The 20,467-nt window shown below is 36.4% G+C and overlaps 1 protein-coding gene across 19 annotated transcripts in view; it reads left to right on the top strand.

Moving 5' to 3' along the window:
* NRXN3 (neurexin 3) overlaps positions 1 to 18,580 on the top strand; it is a 1,462,974-nt gene extending 1,444,394 nt beyond the window's left edge. For 9 of the 19 annotated variants that reach the window (XM_045576345.1, XM_036429969.2, XM_045576231.1 and 6 more), the window contains one exon: positions 15,400 to 18,580. In XM_045576345.1, the coding sequence (XP_045432301.1) occupies positions 15,400 to 16,037 (638 nt within the window). In that variant the 3' untranslated portion in view covers positions 16,038 to 18,580. Of the gene's footprint in view, positions 1 to 8,272; positions 8,993 to 15,093 lie in introns of all 19 variants that reach the window. The other 10 variants (XM_036430072.2, XM_036430045.2, XM_036429993.2 and 7 more) reach the window with 5 other exon arrangements.
* The last annotated feature ends 1,887 nt before the right edge of the window (positions 18,581 to 20,467 follow it).

Here is a 20,467-nt window from a genome sequence, read left to right as displayed (position 1 = left end):
TTTTCCATAGACTAATTAAAGAATTTAAAATCCCTACAGAGAGGTGCCAACGGGTTGGAATACCCAGCTGCTACCACCTAAACAAACAACAGCTAAAGAAATTGGTCAGAATTCTGGTCAGAATAGAGAAGCTTTGGTGGGGGGGGGGGGAAGACAAAATAAACCTTATTCAATAATTCATTACTACATAAACACAATCATAAAATGTCATGGTACCAGCTGAGGAGAGAGGTCTGCTGCCAGGTTCTGCTGTTAATGGCTGCAGGGCCACAGCAAGCAAAGATAACCACATACATTTCACTTCTCTGATCACCATTCCTCCCACTCATACTTATTTTGGCCCATTCCTTCTGATTGCCTGAAGATAAGCATCAAAGTCTGGCAACTCTAGGTTTGGATATTGAGTTTATTTTATTTTTAGTTTTCACAACTCCAAGAAAAGCCTGGGATTTTAATAAACACCCCACCAATTTATCAAAGGAAGGATGATCTTGATAGTGATTTATTTTTTGGAAGTTTTTTTTAAGCCAACTGTGGATGAGAAGGTCCAATTTGCATTGGAACTGCTAACTAGAACTCAGGAAAATCCCATCTGGTTTAGAGACATGTACAAGAAAATAAAAAAAAAATAGAGAATGCAATGCTTCAGTAGTTTACAAAACATTCATTTCATGCCTTCTGTGGATAAAGCACCATGCTCTGGAAGACAGCAAGAGAATGGTGGAGTGACCAACCTGAGCTCTTACTATTGGTCCAGCCCCATTCTAAGGACAAGGGAGGATAAGGCAAATCTGTGTACTCATAGAGCTTATATTCCATAAACAAATGGACAAGAATCAACTAGTAAGTGCTTTGCAGAGAGTTATGAGGGATGGTCGATTAGTGAATAGCTGGCTACTTATAGGGAAGTCATCAAAGGAGTAAAATTGGAGGAGAAACCTGAACTACCAGAAGGAACTAGCCAGGCAAATAACAAGAAAAGAAGAGTTCCTGGTAGAGAAACTAAAGAGTATGGCCAGAATCAGAGAGGTCTGGGTCAGAGGGAGCTATAGGAGATGAGACTGGAGTGGTGGACAGTGGACACATGACAGGGAACTTTCTCAGTGGTTCAGAGTACAGAATTTTGGTTTGGAGAATTCTGCCTTTGAATATTTTAAACAAGAAAGTGACTTGATCTAATTTATAGTGTATACATTTTATTACTTTTATCCTTGCTTGAGGATGTGTTTATTGATTCTAGAGAGAAGAAGGGAGATAGAGAGAGAGAAACATCAATGTGAGAGAAACATCGATTGGATGCCTCCTGTACACACTCTAACAGGGGATTGAATCCCCCACCTAAGTATGTGTCCTGACTAGGAATCAAATCTGCAATCTTTTTGGTAAATAGGACGATGCCCCAACCCTCTCAGCCACACAACCAGGGCCATTATATTCTTCTTAAAGATTACCTTAGTTCAGTGTTTGAATGGAGTTTAGGGATCCAAAAGTAGAGTATGGGAATCAATTGGAAAGCAACTGCAGAGGCCAAACAAGGAATTATGGTGGCTTGCTCTGGGTCTTGGTTAATGGCAATGGAACAGAGTAGACATGTGTGAAATTTGTTGCCAAAGTAGAGTCAACAAGAGTTCCTAGTACACTCATGGAAATGAGCTAAAGTTGGGACTCAAATGAGATGACTAATTAGGGTATTGTATGCCTACTAGTAGGTCAAACCCAAGAAATAAGAAATATGAGGCGAGGTGTAAATTTAGAAGGAGAGCAAAATCCAAAGTTCTGTTTGGCCCTTTTCAATGTGAGATGCCTCTTAGACACTGAAGTGAAAACGTTGTGTAGGAATTTGGGAAAAGAAACCTGGAATTCTGAGAGGATGTTTGAAATGGAAATCCTAGTCAGATAGGTGATAGGTATTACAGCCAAGGGGCTGGATAGGATAGTCCTGAAAATTAAGGCAACCTAGCGCCTCATCCGGGCAGCAAAGTGATGGAAAGATAAGGGGCCAGGACGGAAGAAGAGAAGGTGGAAATATCTTGGGTTATTCAAGCTAAAGGAGCAAAATATTTCACACAGAGCCTTCATTTCTGACTAAAATACAGGTATCTTTTTATATCTGAGCCCTAAAAATCCACACAGAGGCAAGACTAAGAACAGAGGAGTGGTTGCTTAATACATGGCATTGAGTCCTGTTTATGCTGCTCTTTATTTTTTCCTTCACTTCATGAAGATAATTCCCTCTTGATTAAAAAATTAGTGCCAGGAAGGGTAGTTTTGCAAAGCAGAAATCCAAATGCTTCAATCCTTTCTATTTTTGAAATTCAACATATATTTATTGAAGACCTATGGTGTGACCCACTCTATATTAAACAGATTAAAAACCGTAAGATAAGCATAAAGATTCAACTTGTGCATCAAGGAACTTATAATTTCCTGAATTAGAAATGCTTACTTATACTAATACCTGATTAGAATTAAAACAATGAAAAGAAGCATAATAATTCCTAGAAATTTCTTAATGGAGTTTTTTTTTTCTTTTGTATAATTTAACCAGTAAAAACACATTGGGTAGGGAATAGCTAAAATAGAACCTTGACCTTCCACTCACTCCTGTCCTTTCCTTGTGGTTCAAATGTTTGTTGGGATGTATATTTCCAAGAGATTTAATGAGATTTCTTCTTTTGTCATCATCCTCTTCGATTTTTTTAGTAGCACCAAGAAGTGCTGACCTCATACAATATAGTGAATAACATCTTTCATTTGAATTGAATATTTTAAAGTTTCCAAAGTAATTTTACTTGTGAGACCATAATTTCTGACTTAGAGAGGACAAGTCTTTGTGATTTTATAAATGAAGAAACAGGTTCCAGGGGAAGGGATGAGTAACAAGTTAGTTTTTGTCAAGTCACATGACTTGATAGAGGGCAATAACTTACCTCCAGGTCCATGTTCCTTCCACTAAATGAATATGTTATTATAAAAGCATATTTAAATGATACCTCTTTAGATATTAACTATAACCTATAGGAAAATGAAATAAAACAATTATAAAATTGGATACAGAAATAACAAAAATCCATCATTAAAAGATGAAGTAATTGAGCTTTAGGAATTTAGCATTATTGGAGGGGTAGAGACAGAGATTCAAGAGAAGTAGAATAACAGCTATTTGGGTTAGGGTTTGGGATTGAGGTTATTGTTTGATGCTGAAGCAGAGGCTCTAAGGATCACACTTAGAGTAGCACTGACCGATTAGGCCTCTTTCATAGCTGATGTTATGGTATCAACTTTGAAGACAATAGTAACAAGTATTTGAAAAGCTCTTTAAAATTTATAAGCACTTTCACATTCAAAATCCTAGTTGTATATAAGATTACCCTGTGAGGCAGGTTAATTGAATAGCCATTATAGTTTCCATATTACACATGAAGAAACAAAACCAAGATTAACTGACCAATGTCCTAATAAGCTGGTATTGTAGGCAGTTCAACCAAGACTGGGACTTTGGTTTCCTGCCCCTAAAATTTCTATCCCATATTCTAGATTTCATGCATATTGTGGCCACTGTAGTGGTACATTATTTTAATGCTTTTATGAAAGGTATAGTATAGTGTGTGGGTATAAAAAAAGTGAGTAATTAAATATATTAATTCGTTTACTCATTCATTAGTTTATTCTTAACATTTTAGTTGGTAAGAAAAATAAATTTAAAAAAGACTATCCTTTTCCTAAAGTTTTTAGAGTCTAGTTGAAACTGAGAATAAAACAAAGTGCATTGGAGTATTGCAACCATCAAAATTTATATAGGGCATAGTAGGCTTACAAAGAAGAGTGGAGGTTGGGGGACAGAATTACAGGCACTAGTTTAAGGTCATACAGACATAGGGAAAAAAGTTATTCATTTAATATCATTCCATATCTAAATATTCACTCTTACCAGTTTTGACTATGTGATACTACTATTAATAATGTTTTACCCATTATTCTTAAGTTTAAAAAATTACTCTAAATTGGGCAAGCAAATCATTAATACAGAAATGCAGGTCTAAGTATTGGTCTTGATATTAATATTGTCCTGGGCTTTCTTTTTCATCCTAAAGGTTTAGTCTTTCTGTGTCACCTTAATCACTGTGTTATATGTGGAAAGTGAGTTTGGGGGGAAATGCACATGAATTTTTTTACCTGAGGATATTTTTGTTCAGCATTTAATATTTTTGTTAAAAAATATTAAACTTTTTACTTAGAATCAAATAATATTTATGAAGCAGTCATATTCACTCCTTATCTGACTATCCTTCATATCTGAGAAAAAGACTATGAGAAGGCAGAGTGTATGGGGGAGGACCATTTTGTAACCAATAGAGACAGGACTTGACAGGAATCCTTCTGTTCCCAGGATTCCATATCTGTGCTTAGAGTCTCTATTTTTATTTTGATATTCAGAACTGAGCCATTGATTCTCCCAGAAGAATATCTCCCTTCATCCCATGGACCCATAAAATAATATTTGATGAACTGTTTTGTATATTTCATAGGAGGGACAGGGGAGGAGGATCACCACATAGATTTGATGCAAAAATTTAGGCATTAGTACTCCAAACTCCTTTCTTAGATCTCTCTACTTTTAATATTCTATGTCTTCCCTGGTATACTCGGACTCCCAAGAAGGTTTCCTATTTTTCCTCTCTCTAATATTTTCCCTCAGAAATTTATAATATTTAATAATAAATGAATTAATTCATTTGGGCCTTCCCCTTTGACCTTGCCTATTTACATTCAATGCCCTGTATCCAGCAGGACCCACTCTCCCAGAGAAGGGGGTTTCCAACTTGAGGTATTTGAGTGCCTTTGGGCTTCTTAAACATAACTCCATACAGTTTAGAAACTTTTTCTTTGGAATCAGTGCCTTCTCCAAGATGAATGCTGCCAGGGTAATTCCAGCGTATTTCATTTGATGTTTTCTAAACGTTTTATTTTACATTTAGACAGGGTTATTTGGTCATGGTGGGATAAAAATGGTCACATCAAGAAAAATATGCTGTTTCAAGTCCGATTATTGTATTATTTGTTCTCAATGGCAAAAATAATCCTAAAGCATTATCTACACCCAGTAGAGAGATAGATACAAAACCAGGCAGTTACCAATAATAAAAACATAGCATAGATAGCTAAAGAAAGAGAAACTGTGACATGATTATGCACTATTAGCAATATTATTTTGTATCTTATATTAGAAACCAAACAAGTTTTGTAGATGTTAACTGATGGTTGAATTATATTATAAAAATGTATATGCACTGTATTTTGGCTGTGTTGGCTTCATTTGAAATTATGGCTTCCATGGGTTCAAAAATACATACTTTACTTACAAAATGACAACCATAAATTTTGGTGTGTTTGTTTAAACAAGAATGTATAATAAGTGGTGTCCTACTTGTATGAGTTTGAAAACAGGTTATTTTGAAAGAGGTAAATTACTCAGTAGAAACCTTAGGAGACCCAAATTGCTGATATCGCTTCCTCAAAATACCTCTGATTATCTAGGAGTATGTATGGACTGGTAGTATCTTTTTCTTTACATTTCTTACTTAGATTATGATAGTTATGATCCCTGCTTTAAGAAAAGGCCTATCTTATAAAAATAATCCATATGAACTAACTTTGTAATACAGAAGTCATTTGATGCCTTGTAAGGCCATATGAGCATTTAGAGGGTCTTCTCAAACAATAAAATTCAATTTTAAAAGTATAATCAGTCCAAAAAAAAATCACCTAAATGGCAACAAGGGTTTCTCTTTTCTTATTCAATTGGGGATTTTTTCCTACCTCCTAAAACTACCCAGCTACCCTTTGTGAAGTTCCTAAAATAATGATTAACATTATTAAACCAGAGACTAAAAATCTTGGTATGGACTGACCCATGGGGACAAGTTACTATCATTATTTTAATATAAAATAATAAAAGGGGCGTCCAGAGGAGGCACAAGTCTGGCTCATCCTCACAATTTATTTTCCTTGTCAAAGTCATCCAAAATGGGTTCTTGGGAGTGATTGGAATTGGCTGTCAGAACCAGGTGCCCTAAGTGGCTTGCCTTTGTGGTTCGCCTACCCAGGTTTCCCAGTCCTTGGTTGAACATTAATGTTCTCACAGAGATATAATATTGAATAAAACTCTTATGATCTCTTCCAGTAGAGGCTGAGGACATTTCTAAATCTCCTTCCCCATGTCCCTTCTACAGTAACTTTACCTCAAAACACACACATTCTCTCTCTCTCTCCCTCTCTCTCTCTCTCTCTCTCTCTCTCTCTCTCTCTCTCTCTCTCTCTCTCTCTCTCTCTCTCTCCCCTCTCTGTCTTCCTTCTTCTCTCTCTTTTCTACTCTCTTCCTTCTTCTCTCTCTTTTCTACTCTCCTCCTCTCTTTTTTTCTTTCTTTTCCTCCCTTCCTCCCTCCATCCCTCTTTCCCTCCCTCTTTCCCCCTCCTCTCTCTCTCTCTGTCTTCTCTCTCCTCTAATTTTCTCAATATATTATACATTGAGTAAAATATGTTGCTTCCCACAGGGTCTTTAGAAGACTGATACAGTTTTCCTCATTGTACTCCAAATAAACCACCCTCATTTCCTGACTATCCTGTAGTTTACAGACACTGACACTGTATCACTATTAGAAGTGAAGAGGGATTTTACCCCTATTACTGTGTGTGTGAGTGTGTGTGTGTGTATGTGTGTGTATGTGCGCATGTGTGTGTTTTAGCTATTCCATTTATCAGGCTCATTTTATTGATACTCTATTGTCACCAATAGTGCCCTGTCAATTTGGCCATGCCCAAAAATACTCATATTACTCATATGGAACAATGTTAATTATAAACTCTCTATACCTTATAAAATATGCCTCCTTCAGCTATGAATGAATATGGGGTACATTTCCTAGAGCAGAACTCATGAACCCATGTATATTTATACCTGCATTTCTACAGGCTCTACTTCAACCCCCAAAACTATACACATTTCTTCTTGGAACTGGCAAGGAGCATTGGGGTGTCCTTGGCCCCTTCTGGAAGGGCAGTACCTTTCTACCATCCCGAATCGGTCTTGTCTTGCTTGACCTCTCTCCAACCCCAGCCTGCTGTTCTGTTTTTCTAGTTTCCCTAAATGCAACTTACTTTAAGCATGTATTAACTTAATATTCCTATAATTAAAAGATAATAGATGATTGATTACCCATTTGTCAGTCTTAGCCACTTTCTTCTCTTTTAAATGTCTACTTATGACGTACATCCAGACTGCACGCCCTTTTTATTTTTTTAAAAGAAGCAAAACCAAATTTTTTTAAAAAAAAATTAAAAATAGTACAACATTGGTTTTTAATTTCGGCTATCATCTGAGGGGAATCCACAAGCCAGCAAATGCAAAGCAAACAAAGTGTCCCCTGACTGCTCTGTCTGTGCCTCCTCAGCGTGTGCATCTGGTTGTTCATCCCTGAAAGTGTGTGAAATATTTTTTTTCTTTAAAACTTTTTTGTTTTTTTTCTACCTTCTTGTTTGGAAATTAAGTGCTTATTGTATTATATATATCTATCTATATATATAAATATATCAGTGTGTTTCTTTTTAATTGCTAGATCTTTAGATTTGCTTTTATCCAAAATTATAAGAAAAAAAGTTATGAATTGTTTTCTGCAATTTCCCCCACTCCCTCTTTAAATGTGGAACAACTTCAGCTGCAGAATCCCCACATCCACATCTTTCAAATGATCCCAGTCTCATTGGGAATCACATGCACCATGGTGGGGAGTGGGGACATTGGTGAAAGTCAAATGAGGTCATTCAGACTGTACCATTTCTATTCAGGGAAATTATTGCTAACCCAGCAAGGGGACTCCCTATAAGGCTCTGCCTTTCCATCACCTCTGCGAATCTCTGACCCCTTCCCCTAACTCTAGATGGGGCTGTGTGGCTGTCGATGAAGTTGTTCAACTTGAATGCATAAATCTAATCTCCTTGTTTTTTGCTTTTAACCCTTTGGTCATTGTTATTAGTATTATTATTTTATGTATTTTGGCTATTTTCAGTAGGAGAAAAAAAAAGTTTAACTGTTTTTTTTATTATTTGAAAATCTTTAATGAAACTGTAATGCTTTTTTAAAGTAATTGCATGTTGAAGAAGTTGCAGCTTAGGGTGTGTGAAATTGTCAGTGTTAGAGTTCTGTTCTTTATTTCTGTAGATGGGCATGTGTAGGCTCATTTGTTTTTGTATATTGCCCATCCCTTCCTTACAGCCAGAAGCTCTAATGCAGCTAGATCACTCCGTGCTGCCCTTACATGGACATGGCGACTCACTTACACATTTACTCCCATCATCTTCATCTCTTGTGTAGTTCACTCATAGATATGACCCTACCCTCTCTGCATCATTCCTCCCCACCCCCTCCTTTCTTTAGCATTGTTCAAATTTATGTGCTGTCATACATTCCCTTAAATTAAAGAAAGTCTAATACTTGTCGAAAAGACAAAAAATTGTAAAAGTTAAATATATATCTGAGAACCTATAACAATGCAGAAATTTATTCCAAACCCTCTAGATCTGTAGAATTTTCAAGGTAAATTATAAAGGTAAACAGGATTTTTTTAATTTTTAAAATTATTTCAATCAGAATTATTTCAAATTCAAAATTGATGCCTTCCCTAGCCCCTTGAAGTAAAAATTTGTTAAAGTGCAGATTTTTTTCTATTTATGTTATGTGGTGTGGATGTATGTGTTGTTGCCTCCCTGTATCATCCTTTGTTGTAAATTATTATATTTGAAAAATTAGACATTTTGGTCAAAAGTTGTTTTTTTTTTAAATAAATGACAACAACAACAAAAAATCAAGTTACAAGAATGTGGCAATTCTATTTGTCCAAGAGCATTCTTACACAACTTTCTTTTGTAAATTTTTCTTTCATGCCAAAAAACATGCGGGCAATTTGTTGATGTAAGTTGACGATAAATTAATACGGTATGCTTTTTCTTATTTAAATTATTTTGTCTATGTGGAAATGACTTCTTTCTTTGCTTTTCTAAAACAGCCTCTATTTTTTTATTTGCTTTTACTTTTCTTTCTGACCTTATCTTGAGAATGCTTTGTTGATGTTATTTGCTCTCCTTACCTCTAGCTTACTTTGGCCCTAAAGTTGATTTTATTTTCTACTGTGTAATTTTGAGCATAATTTTAAACATTTTATTTCATTTGTGTCTATTTGCTTAATTTTCCGTGTTATGTTTTGTGCTGAATTGCTTTGAATAACCAATGTGAACTCTACTCTTGGTAGAAGTGGGTGGGTAAATTGTCCCTAACATGCAAAGGAAGTCTTTGCCTCTTTGCCTGAACCAGCTTTAAAGCCTTGAAAGTAATGGGATATTAAGTTGGTTACAGCCTACAGGAGGCCTGCACCCCAGAAGAAAATGCATTAACTCCAAGTGTTATCGATGGTAATTACATCCTAACTCCAAGAATTTGGGGAAGTCAGTTGTTTTTCTCTTCTGCAAAGGGGATAGAAGGTACTCTCAAGTGATTATGGTGAGTTTTGTTATCCAGGATTAGACTATCACCATAACTACAGGCTTCAAAATCAATTTTACAGAGAATAAAGACATCGAGAGTCCCAGGTGTTTAGAGTATTGTCCTATAATAATGATGCCTCCCAGAGTATAGAGCCGTAATGGTGAAAACACAAACAGAGAAGGCACACAGCTGGCGCTCGCTCTCTCTCTCTCTCTCTCTCTCTCTCTCTCTCTCTCTCTCTCTCTCTCTCTCTCTCCTTTTGCCTTTCTATTAATAGTTTCCATTTATCTCAAGGACTTAATCAGGTAAGCTTTAAAAGGATCCTCTGATTTTACCAAGAAGAAACATGATGATTTTCACACCTGAAGTTTAATTTAGGCAACTTTTCAGGTAGGTACTAACTATGGGGATATCCTTGGATCTTAAAAGAATTTAAACATTGCCTTTATGCACTTAAGGAAACATAAGATCAGTAAAACTTACATACTTTACAGTTTTTAAGTAAAGAGGTTACTTGTTTCACTTTAATTTTCAAAGCTTGGGTTTTCTGAAACTGTTATAGAAAGGAATATCAAACTGATTGGTGGGTAACAGATATGTTTCCAACCCAGCAGCTTTAATAATGGGCTTTCTCTACCTAGATTCATATGATTTTATATTTTTTATATGTTGTGTGATATTTTAGGTTTAAAACTAAGAACTTCTTCAATGAATGTTATTTTATCTAAATGAATTGAAAGCTTTTATTTTTACTGAGAAAGCCATCTGTAAGAATTTAATAAAAGGCTAATCTTTTTTTTAGTATAGCTCTTTGAACTATCATAAATCATTCCTCAAACTCTGTATTTAAAATAGCCTTAATAATATGGGCTCCTGTCATACTTCTATCTTAACATGAGACTACTATATTTTTTAAAAATAGAAAAAAATAACCAAAGCTTTCAGTGTTTATATTAGTAGAAATACTAGTAACTAGCATTTTGGAGCAGCAATGGACTCTGTGCTAAATTTTTAACATGTATTATAATTAGCATGCATTATTATTATTCAAATTGTGGTTTGAGGTTTTGTTATTCCCATTTCACAGGGAGTTTACGCAATTTTTCCAATCTCGTGTGGCTAGTAAACTGCATAGCTGTGCTGTTCACTTCAGTCTGGGTGCCTTTAGAGGCAAAGCTCTTAATCAATAAGCAAATTAAAAACTCCATTTGACATTCCTTATTTTACAATAGATAATAATCTCAAGGGGCTTTGGCTCATCTTCCCTGGGCATATGTTGAAAAATAGAATCTGTAGCCGTATAGAATCAGACAAAGTAGTGGGGTGGGGGGCGGGGGGAAGGAAGGAGCCTGGGAAGGTCCTACTTAAAGATTCTCATCTCATTAAAATGTTAAGCTTCTTTGAAACACTTGAACTTTTTCTGGCACTCCCTGGGTACTTGCCATGTTTTTCCATGGCTATTTTTTCTGAAGGTTGAAGGAGAACAATTTTATGGTTATAAGCTTTTGGATATTTATGAGCTGCAAGTACACACTTCTGTGGCACCAAATAACAAAAATGAGTATCATCCATCCAACAACTCATTTAGTGGAAAAGGGATGATTTCTCCCCATTATATGAGAATTTCCCAGGAGAGATTCAGAAAAATACAAGTAAGGGATGAGCTAAAGAACCCAAATATACATAAAAGAAACTCATGGAATTGGAGCATGTTGTCCTCACCCAGAGTTTAGCTCTTCAGTGTCCTTGTTTCTATGTTTTTGTGACTTCTTAGACTCAAATACCTCAAATATGTTGGAGCCCCATGGAAACTTCCTGCTGCTCTTCTTGTCTTTATAGATGACCCACTACATTCACCATCACCTACAACATTCTCACAGTTCACAAGGGTTCTATTAAATTTTTAATCCACTGTCTTTTTCAATGGCAGAGAGCCCCATTTGCTGGATATCAGCCCTAGACACATGAATTATATACCTATAAATATACTCATAAAGCAAAAAAGCAGGGCAGCCTTCGGGGCTAAAATAGACCTCTTATAACCCTAGTGATCTGTCGAGTTTAAAGAAAAACACAGCCCTGTCAAGAAAGGGTATATATTTCTGATTTAAACTCTAAGAGATATAAATATTATTCCAAACTGAAGAAAAATTCTGGAGATGGAATGGGAAATTGGATTATAGGTTTTTGTATCACTCTGCCTATAACCCCTCATGATTTTAGGCTTGCTATATCTGTGAATACTTTTATAAACATAGACATATGGTAGATCACTGACTCCATAATCTTTGGGCAGTGAAACAAAAATATTAGCAGCTGCTCCAACATTTCTGAGTATAGTCACTTTGGATTAAGACAAACATAAAGACTTAAATAGGCTTCCAGAATCTAAGTCATTTCTATTGAGGATCTAATAATGGGAGAAATGCATCCCTCAACTCCTCATCGCAAATGGTGTGTGTCCACAGACTCCCCAGGACACTCTAATCATCTTAACTCTTAAAGGTGGAATTTAATACTCAAATTGATTATGCACCCCAACCCATATACCTGTCTTAAGCACCTTCCATGTTTACAGTTATCTAAAACTTTCCACCTATTTTAACTGTAATTCCCATTTGTAATAATGATCCCCCACAGCCCCATTGACTTTCTTTTGAAGAACTAAAGACACTTTTCCAGTTCCTTGAGATGTCACGAAAAGGGGTTATGAAAGCTTCTACCATTTCACTGATTAAATACTCCAGGAATTGGAGCTCATATTTCCTTGACACTGGGCATCATTTATCATTTTTTCTCTGGGATTAAAAAACAATGGCAAAGATAACTGGAGATTGGTGATTCTTCCAACTTTTGTTATTTAAACTCTACAATATTATATCCATCATTTTAGTTTTGAAATAAGTTCTTATCATTTACTTAGGGGACTCAGTAACCTTTTAGAAGCACTTTATAAATTGCTTCAGAACCAACCCTCTTTCCATTCCATTCTAAAAAGGATGGTATTTTTTTATATTATTATGATTACTTTGTAATCCAAGAGAGATATTTGCATTAGGGTGTTGAATGAGCAGGGAATGGCAAAGGAGAGTGGCAGTGATTCAACTGCAGACTGAGCAGTTGTAGATTTTGTAGATTTTTTTTTTTAACAACAGAGGCACTGTGGAAGTTTTAGCTAAGATTGAAGGGGGGTTAAAAAAAATAGGCAAATTTAAGACTCCAGTTGGGAATCACAGATGGTACACTGAAATTGCAAATGAATGCCACTCTGTAATCATGAAGACAGTGATCTTAATCTCACAGGGAAACTGGCATTCTCCTTAACTATTTGACTTTATATTAAAATTATGTGCACTAGGTCTTTGCCTCCCAACAAATCAGTTATTCCTCGTCCTTTACCCCAGTTTCCTCTGTGCTCAATATACATGAGGTAGATTTTTATCACTGCCCTAAGGAACAAATGAGTCTCAGTGTTTGTGGCTGAAGAGAACACCCATGCTAATCCTTTGTTATTGATGAGATGCCTAAGAACTACCTTGTTCCTGAAGGAAAGTAACATCACCCCTGAGTAACCTGTAGGGAACCTTTAAACAGACTGTATGGGCCTCCTCTTCTCCCTCCACACTGATCTTCTTTTATTCAGACACTGCCTTTTCCTGTGCATCACCTTAAATATAACTCTTGGGACCCCGTACTAGATAAATAGGAGAAAAGTGAGCCCAGTGTTAGTTTTATGTCTGGCTTACCTTTAGGAAACATGCTCCAAATCCCATTTATGAAAATATCACTTTTAGATTCTCAAAAAGGTTCTTTTTTATTTTTCCACATATTTTCCCTATTGTCCCTTACCTTCCAAATGATACATATTATGTACATTATTGCTACCCTCCCCAACTCGATTTCTCTCTGTGTAACATAGTGTAATTGGCAAAATAGGGAAAGAGGAAAAGCTTCTGAATGTAGGTGTGAGCAAGTCTTCTCTGATGCTAGGAATGTATGCATTGGGTTTCTTCTCAGGAGACCCTGCTCTTAGCACATCTGAAACCTGGACACTTTACGTGCAACGGTTTCCACGGAGGCACAAGAAATGTTTGAAGATATAAGGTGTGGAAAGCAGAGCAGAGAGTTCTAATTAGTGAGTCAATCTTCATAGGCATTACCTGGGAAGACTGTGTAAACTCAAAGGCTTGTCCACCTGGAATGTTCCATGTGGCAGTATTGAGCCACGTGTCTGGGATTGTCACCAGTAGAGAGACCTTAGCAAAATCATATCTGATAGCAGATACTTAAACACCAACCATTCCACCAGGGCAAAATCACTACTGAGGGCAGAACACAAAACACTGTACCTGGTTGAGAGCTTAGAGACCCAGCTCAGAAAGAGGTTCAGTGATATTGGATCAGCATCTCAACAGACAGACTAACTGGGATGGGAAACCTCTTGCCATCCTTGCTAGAGGATTTTTAAAAACAATAGTTGGAATAAATATTTTGGACAAAATTTAATGAACTGCAACTTCTGGAGATTCTTTCTCTCTTTGAAAAACAACTTTCTCTATCTCATATACATGAATAATAAGCTTACTTCTACAGTTAGGTTAGTAACATCTACCATGGAATATTTGTGGTACCCATGATTTGCAAGGCACTAGGATTCAGTGTACTATCTAAACTTTCTTTCCTGACCCAGTCCACATGTTTCTAAATACAGTAATTATGATATCTGGTTAAACTAATAAATTTTTGCCATTTGGATTTTTCAAAACTCACTTTGCTATCTCTATATTTCAGAATCTAAAAGTAAGTTTCCAGTAATTCACAGCTGTCTAGGCTGGTTATTTTTAAAATGTAGCATCCAGCTCAGGATATTTTGCATCTAGCACAAAAGCAATGCATTAATGTAATTTTAGACCAAGGCAAGATGGGTGGTCATTTAATAGTAAGGGAAATTATTGGAAAAGCATAATCAAAATGGGTTGTTAGATGAGAAGTTTTTAACCTCTTGTAACATGCCCTTATTTAGCAGATAGTAAATGAAGACTGCACTTACTGATAAATGTGAAATAAAAGGTAGTCCTTTATATTATTAAGGACAAGGTATTTTATGGTCTTGGATCTTGGTCTCTGTGACATGGAAAATATTCTCATCCTCGTGGAACAAATAAGTAGAAACCCCAGAAGGCAATAAAGAAATGTTAAATACAGTTTACAATTATCTCTACACACACATACACACAATTTTAATAGCCTGTCAGTATTGGCAACAGTGTAATTGAATGTCATCATCCCATAAGCAAATCCTGGAAACAAGCCTACTAAATAACTACTTGAGAGTATCTTTAAAATCTAGACGCCTATCCCAATCTATAGATTTCAGGTTTTGGTGGCAAGAGGCAAATAATGGGCTGGGAATCAGCTTAGAATGGTTAAGCTACCATCCGGTGGTTCCATTGTCATTTCTGAGATGTATCCTATGAACTCCCTTCATTGAGAGTGACTGAATCATGTTTACCTACAAATATGCTAATACTGTTTCTCTTTCTTTTCAATCCCAGGAGGTGAATTAGTTATCCCTCTTCTTGTAGAAGACCCTTTAGCTACCCTTCCTATTGCTACTCGTGCACCTTCCATTACACTCCCCCCTACCTTCCGCCCCCTCCTCACCATTATTGAGACCACCAAAGATTCCCTGTCCATGACCTCTGAGGCGGGGTTACCTTGCTTGTCGGACCAAGGCAGCGAAGGTTGTGATGATGATGATGGCTTGGTGATATCTGGGTATGGCTCAGGGGAAACCTTTGACTCTAACCTGCCCCCTACTGATGATGAAGATTTTTACACCACCTTCTCCTTGGTAACAGATAAGAGTCTTTCCACTTCAATCTTCGAAGGTGGCTTCAAAGCACATGCGCCCAAGTGGGAAGCCAAGGACTTTAAACCTAACAAAGCCTCCGAAACTAGTAGGACTACTACCACATCATTGTCCCCTGAGCTGATCCGCTTCACCGCTTCCTCCTCCTCCTCCTCCTCCTCGTCTGGGATGGTGCCCAAATTGCCAGCTGGCAAAATGAATAACCGTGATCTCAAACCCCAGCCTGACCTAGTCTTGCTTCCGTTGCCCACTGCCTATGAGCTAGACAGCACCAAACTGAAGAGCCCACTAATTACTTCCCCCATGTTCCGTAATGTGCCCACAGCAAACCCCACGGAGCCGGGAGTCAGACGGGTCCCGGGGGCCTCAGAGGTGATCCGGGAGTCGAGCAGCACAACAGGGATGGTCGTCGGCATTGTGGCTGCTGCCGCCCTCTGCATCTTGATCCTCCTGTACGCCATGTACAAGTACAGGAACAGGGACGAGGGGTCCTACCAGGTGGACGAGACTCGGAACTACATCAGCAACTCGGCCCAGAGCAACGGCACGCTGCTCAAGGACAAGCAGCCGAGCTCCAAGAGCGGCCACAAGAAACAGAAAAACAAGGACAAGGAGTACTACGTGTAACCCTCGCCGCCGCCGCCACTCACAAGACCTGCATCTCAAGAACCCAGAAGGATGATGGCTCTGTCAAGTGCATACATCCTTGGAAAAATGAATTTTTCTTTTTTGTGCAGATGTCAGAACTACTCTACCCACGAGATGGGGTCTATACCATGTCTATGGTGGGGAAAAATAAATCGTTTCTAAAAGGACACACATACACACACACCCCAAGATGTATCGACCTATCTACACAGTTCAGCCATGGCTTTGATCAGTCATCGCCCCGGAGACGGAAGGTCCTCGCTGCTCTGCTGTATCATAAAGCACACACTTTGCGCTCTGCAGCCAGCAGGGGGCTCCCCTTCTCTCACCTGGACTTGGGAGCTTCCTTCTTGTGAGGACCTTGCACCCAAGGTAGAGACTCATGGCTTACTTGTTCCATAACTCCAAGTGAGTCTGTAACAATGTTTGTGAAGCTTGACTGTAACAATTTTTTTGTTGTTTAATTATGTAAAAAACAAAAAACAGGAAAAAAAGTTAAACAAACAAAAGCAAAAACAAAAAAAACACAACCTACCCTTATCTGGTTCTGGCCAGTGTGTGTAACTTTTCTTCAAGATCTGAGGGGAAAAAAAATGGCTTTTGGGTTTTTGTTTATTTTTTGAGGATGACTGGACATACGTTAAGAAGAAGAAAAAAATAAAAAGCAGAAAACTAAAGTGGGAGAGACTATTGCCATATGAACTCAAGCGCTACCATGGTGTTCACGCTACATATCAGGTTGTGGTGTTTTTAGAATCTGTTGTTTGTTTCCTATACGAACACATAGCAAAATCATGTGATGGATGATGATGTTGATTTGAAAAGCTGGTCCCTCAGGATCTAAGTCCAGAATTCGCCACCCAAATCCTGAACCAACCGGGTTATGGTTGGTTTTATCAGAGCTATTGGGTTTACTTAACAACAGCGTTCCTGTCCATTAGCCCAGCCAAATTGTGGTAAAGGAGAGAGCTCCCTAGTGAAAACCGAGCCTTTCCCAGAGAAAGGGAAAGGAGGGGGTGGGCTGGATCCACGACTAATTGAAATGCATGCAAATGTAGAAGAAAAGACAATACTAAAAGGCTGTTCAATAATCAAAATAGACCATAAGGGAGTTCAATTCATGATAGAACCCACAAAAGGTCACACAAGCCAAACATGGCATGAAGAGAGTGCAAAATGCATAGTTCTTCCCCGACCCCCAATGTGAATATATGTTTTCTCATCGTGGTTTAATTTCGTAGCCTGGCACTTACAGATAACTCTATCCTCCCATTTGCTCATGTCTCCCTTCACCCATCTTTTCTAAAACTAAACGAATAAATAATAAATGAATAAAGCTGCTGTGACACACACACACAAAAGGAATTTAATAGTATAATATATATATAAATAAATATATATACAGATATATTTATCATGGTATGTTTGATGGGATGACTGAGACAGGAAACCTGTTAAAGTCTTGAAGTGGAATGAGAATGTTGTTTTCAAAGAAAATGACAAAACAACAAAAAAGTAAACCTTAAAAATGTGAAGCAAGTGTGAGTTTTAGTTTTGTCACAGTTAACTGTGTCAAAGAGAATTAAAAAATAAAATCTTCTCAGATTTTGTTTACATATTTTACTACATTTTTGCTGGTATAATTCCTTAGCCACCTATGTACATACTGCTTTAAGAAATGTTCCTTCCTTTCTATTTATTTATTTATTTCAGTTGTTTGGTTTATATTCCGGTTGTCTTTCTTTCTTTTTGAAAAGAGGGAAAAAATGTACAGAAAAAATAATAAATTGGTTGTGTGGCCATAGCTATCCAAAAAGCAAGAGACAAAGCAAGACAAATATTCACACAAAAATTAAGTGTGTCCTCTGGAGGGTCAGGTATATACAATTTCTTTTGTACAGATGAAAATCAATCAGCTGTTTAGATTTAGATATCTACTCTTGCTGGTCTTTGTAAGTTGCATGAATATTTGATTTGAAAAAATACCTTAAAGATATGGGGCAAAAGTGCAATCTAAACAATGGTAGCCTTTACTAATGTGTATGGAAAGAAGTGTTCCTCATTATCTGATATTTCAATGTGTTAAGAGTTTTGGAAATTTTTTTTTGTCATTAAGACAGGATTATAAAGAGATATCAAAGCACGATTTTAGATAGCCTAAATGGCCCAACCTACATGAAGTTGATTATATCTCGATGTCTTTAAAAGATTGCTGTTCTTGGAGTCTTGAGGTCTTGTGAATTGATTTTCTGATTTCTTTCTTTACATTTTTTTTTTAAATTTGAGTAAAAATACATTTGTTATATTCCTTTTAGTGTAAGTTCTATTTGAACAATTTTATGGGAACATGTGCATTCTGTATGTGAGCTTCTATCATATTCCTGTTGTTTTATGAGCAGACTTTTATGGAATTTATTTATGATGTTGTGATATTACTGCTTTTTCTTTTTCCTTTTGTCTTTTATTTCATATTTGCATTTTCGTTAAAGGATATGCTTAGCAATAAAATGTTCTTCCCAAAACCTTGTATGATGATGCATTCTTATTTTCTAAACATTTTGTTTAAGATCTTACACTGAAGGTAAACATGTCATATCTTATTGAAATTAAGCTAAGACCACTTTCATGTGAGATAAAAGATTCTATACATATATTTATATAAACATGTCAAAAGTGGCATATTTGTGGGCTTAACAATTATTGTCTGTCAACCAAAGCATTATTTAGTTTTCTTTGGTAGAGTCAGCAGTAAAGAAAACAATTTTCTGAACAGATAAGATGACAAAAGCAGTCCATTCTGGAAAATATTATTGGATACTATGTTTTTGAAGTGTTTGGTAAAATTATCAACAAACTTTAAAAGTTTTTCCAGATCATATTCAGGTAGTGTCTTACTAGAAAGCTTTAGATACTTCTTTCTAAGCATCCTGCCATATTGAAAATTTTTTAAAAAAGACTAAATTCAAAACCAAAATTTAAGTAAGTGCTTAAATTTTAACAGCTTTTATTTTCTAGATTTTCAGATAATAAAATTCTGCAAACATTCATTGTAGATGGAACCTATCTCATATATCAGGTATACTTCATTTGCTGGTTTCCTAAGCACATGCATATTCTACCAATTGGATAATCTATTGTGACACCTGCATTTTTACCATGGTCCAGAAAAGTGGGTTAACTGAACAGTTGTATTCCATTCATACACTGGTTAACAGTTTTCAAAGAGTTAGAGTTAAAAAAATATTATGTTTATTTTCCTTTATACTTTATTAATAGAATGGTTATGCTGTTGACTATGCTGGGAATGGAAAGAAAATGAGGCTGAATGATGTCAAATTATGGAAAATTCCTCTTTTGGTTTTTATCTCAGATAATTGATGTTAAGTAAAGTAATCATTTATTAATGCCCAAAATGTGTTTAACTTTGGACATAGTCTTTGGATTCAGCAAAGCTCAGTTTAAATCATGGCTCTGAATCCTGGATCTGTCCTTTACTAGCAATTAAACTTTGAGTAAGGTGTGAAGTGACTCTAGGTTTGTCCACAAAATTGAAATGATGGTGTTCTCTTTGTTCTGTTCAATCATTAAATAAGTGAATATAAGTGCTTGGATATAAGCACAGTGGTGGCCCTATAGTCTTCAAACAATGATGGCTAACTTGTCCTTTTAATCATCTGTTATTATCCTAGAAAAATTAATCCACAATTTCTAATAAGAGTCTATTGGAGAGTCCTGGGACACTACTTCTATACCCTAAAATTGTAATTGTTTTTATTCCTGTTCAGTTGAAATCACATTGATTTATTGATTCTTTGAATCTTCCTTGAATCTTCTACTAGAAATGTACATATCCCTATAAAATCATTTACTTCAATTAACTTCTTCAGAATAGGGACCATAAGAAAGGTTCAAAAGGTAAATGATCCTGTGCCTTAAATGACAGTCTTCTATGCTTCCCAAATCACAGAGTTATCATTGCCTTAAGTATGCCATCAAAATTCTGTATTTGCTTTCCCTCCATAAACATTCTAAATATCTCTATTTAAGATATAATCCAAGAACCACTCTAAGCATTAATTCATTTGATAATACAAAACTTACTGAACACTTATGTGCCTGACAATCTACTATTGGCTATTGTTACTTTTATTTCAATAAAGAAAGAAAGTGGATATGGGGATTTTAAACGTTTTTCTCTCTTTTATAGATTCAAAGAGGTCCAAATTCTCTGCACCCATATTCAAATTGAAATTGGATCTTTCTCCAAAAATTCTAAACCCTACATTTTCCCAATTGAAATAAAATATTGATGCTACTGTTAGATGTCATTTTGATTATTAATGTACTTATTAGACATTATTAAATGACTAGAGGCCTGGTGCATGAAATTTAGCCCAGCCTGCACCATC

This window comes from Pipistrellus kuhlii, unplaced genomic scaffold (genome assembly GCF_014108245.1).
Source record: "Pipistrellus kuhlii isolate mPipKuh1 unplaced genomic scaffold, mPipKuh1.p scaffold_m20_p_1, whole genome shotgun sequence".
Classification (NCBI taxonomy): domain Eukaryota; kingdom Metazoa; phylum Chordata; class Mammalia; order Chiroptera; family Vespertilionidae; genus Pipistrellus; species Pipistrellus kuhlii.
The sequence above is the reverse complement of the archived record's forward strand: the minus strand, read 5'-3'. Positions and strand labels throughout refer to the sequence as shown.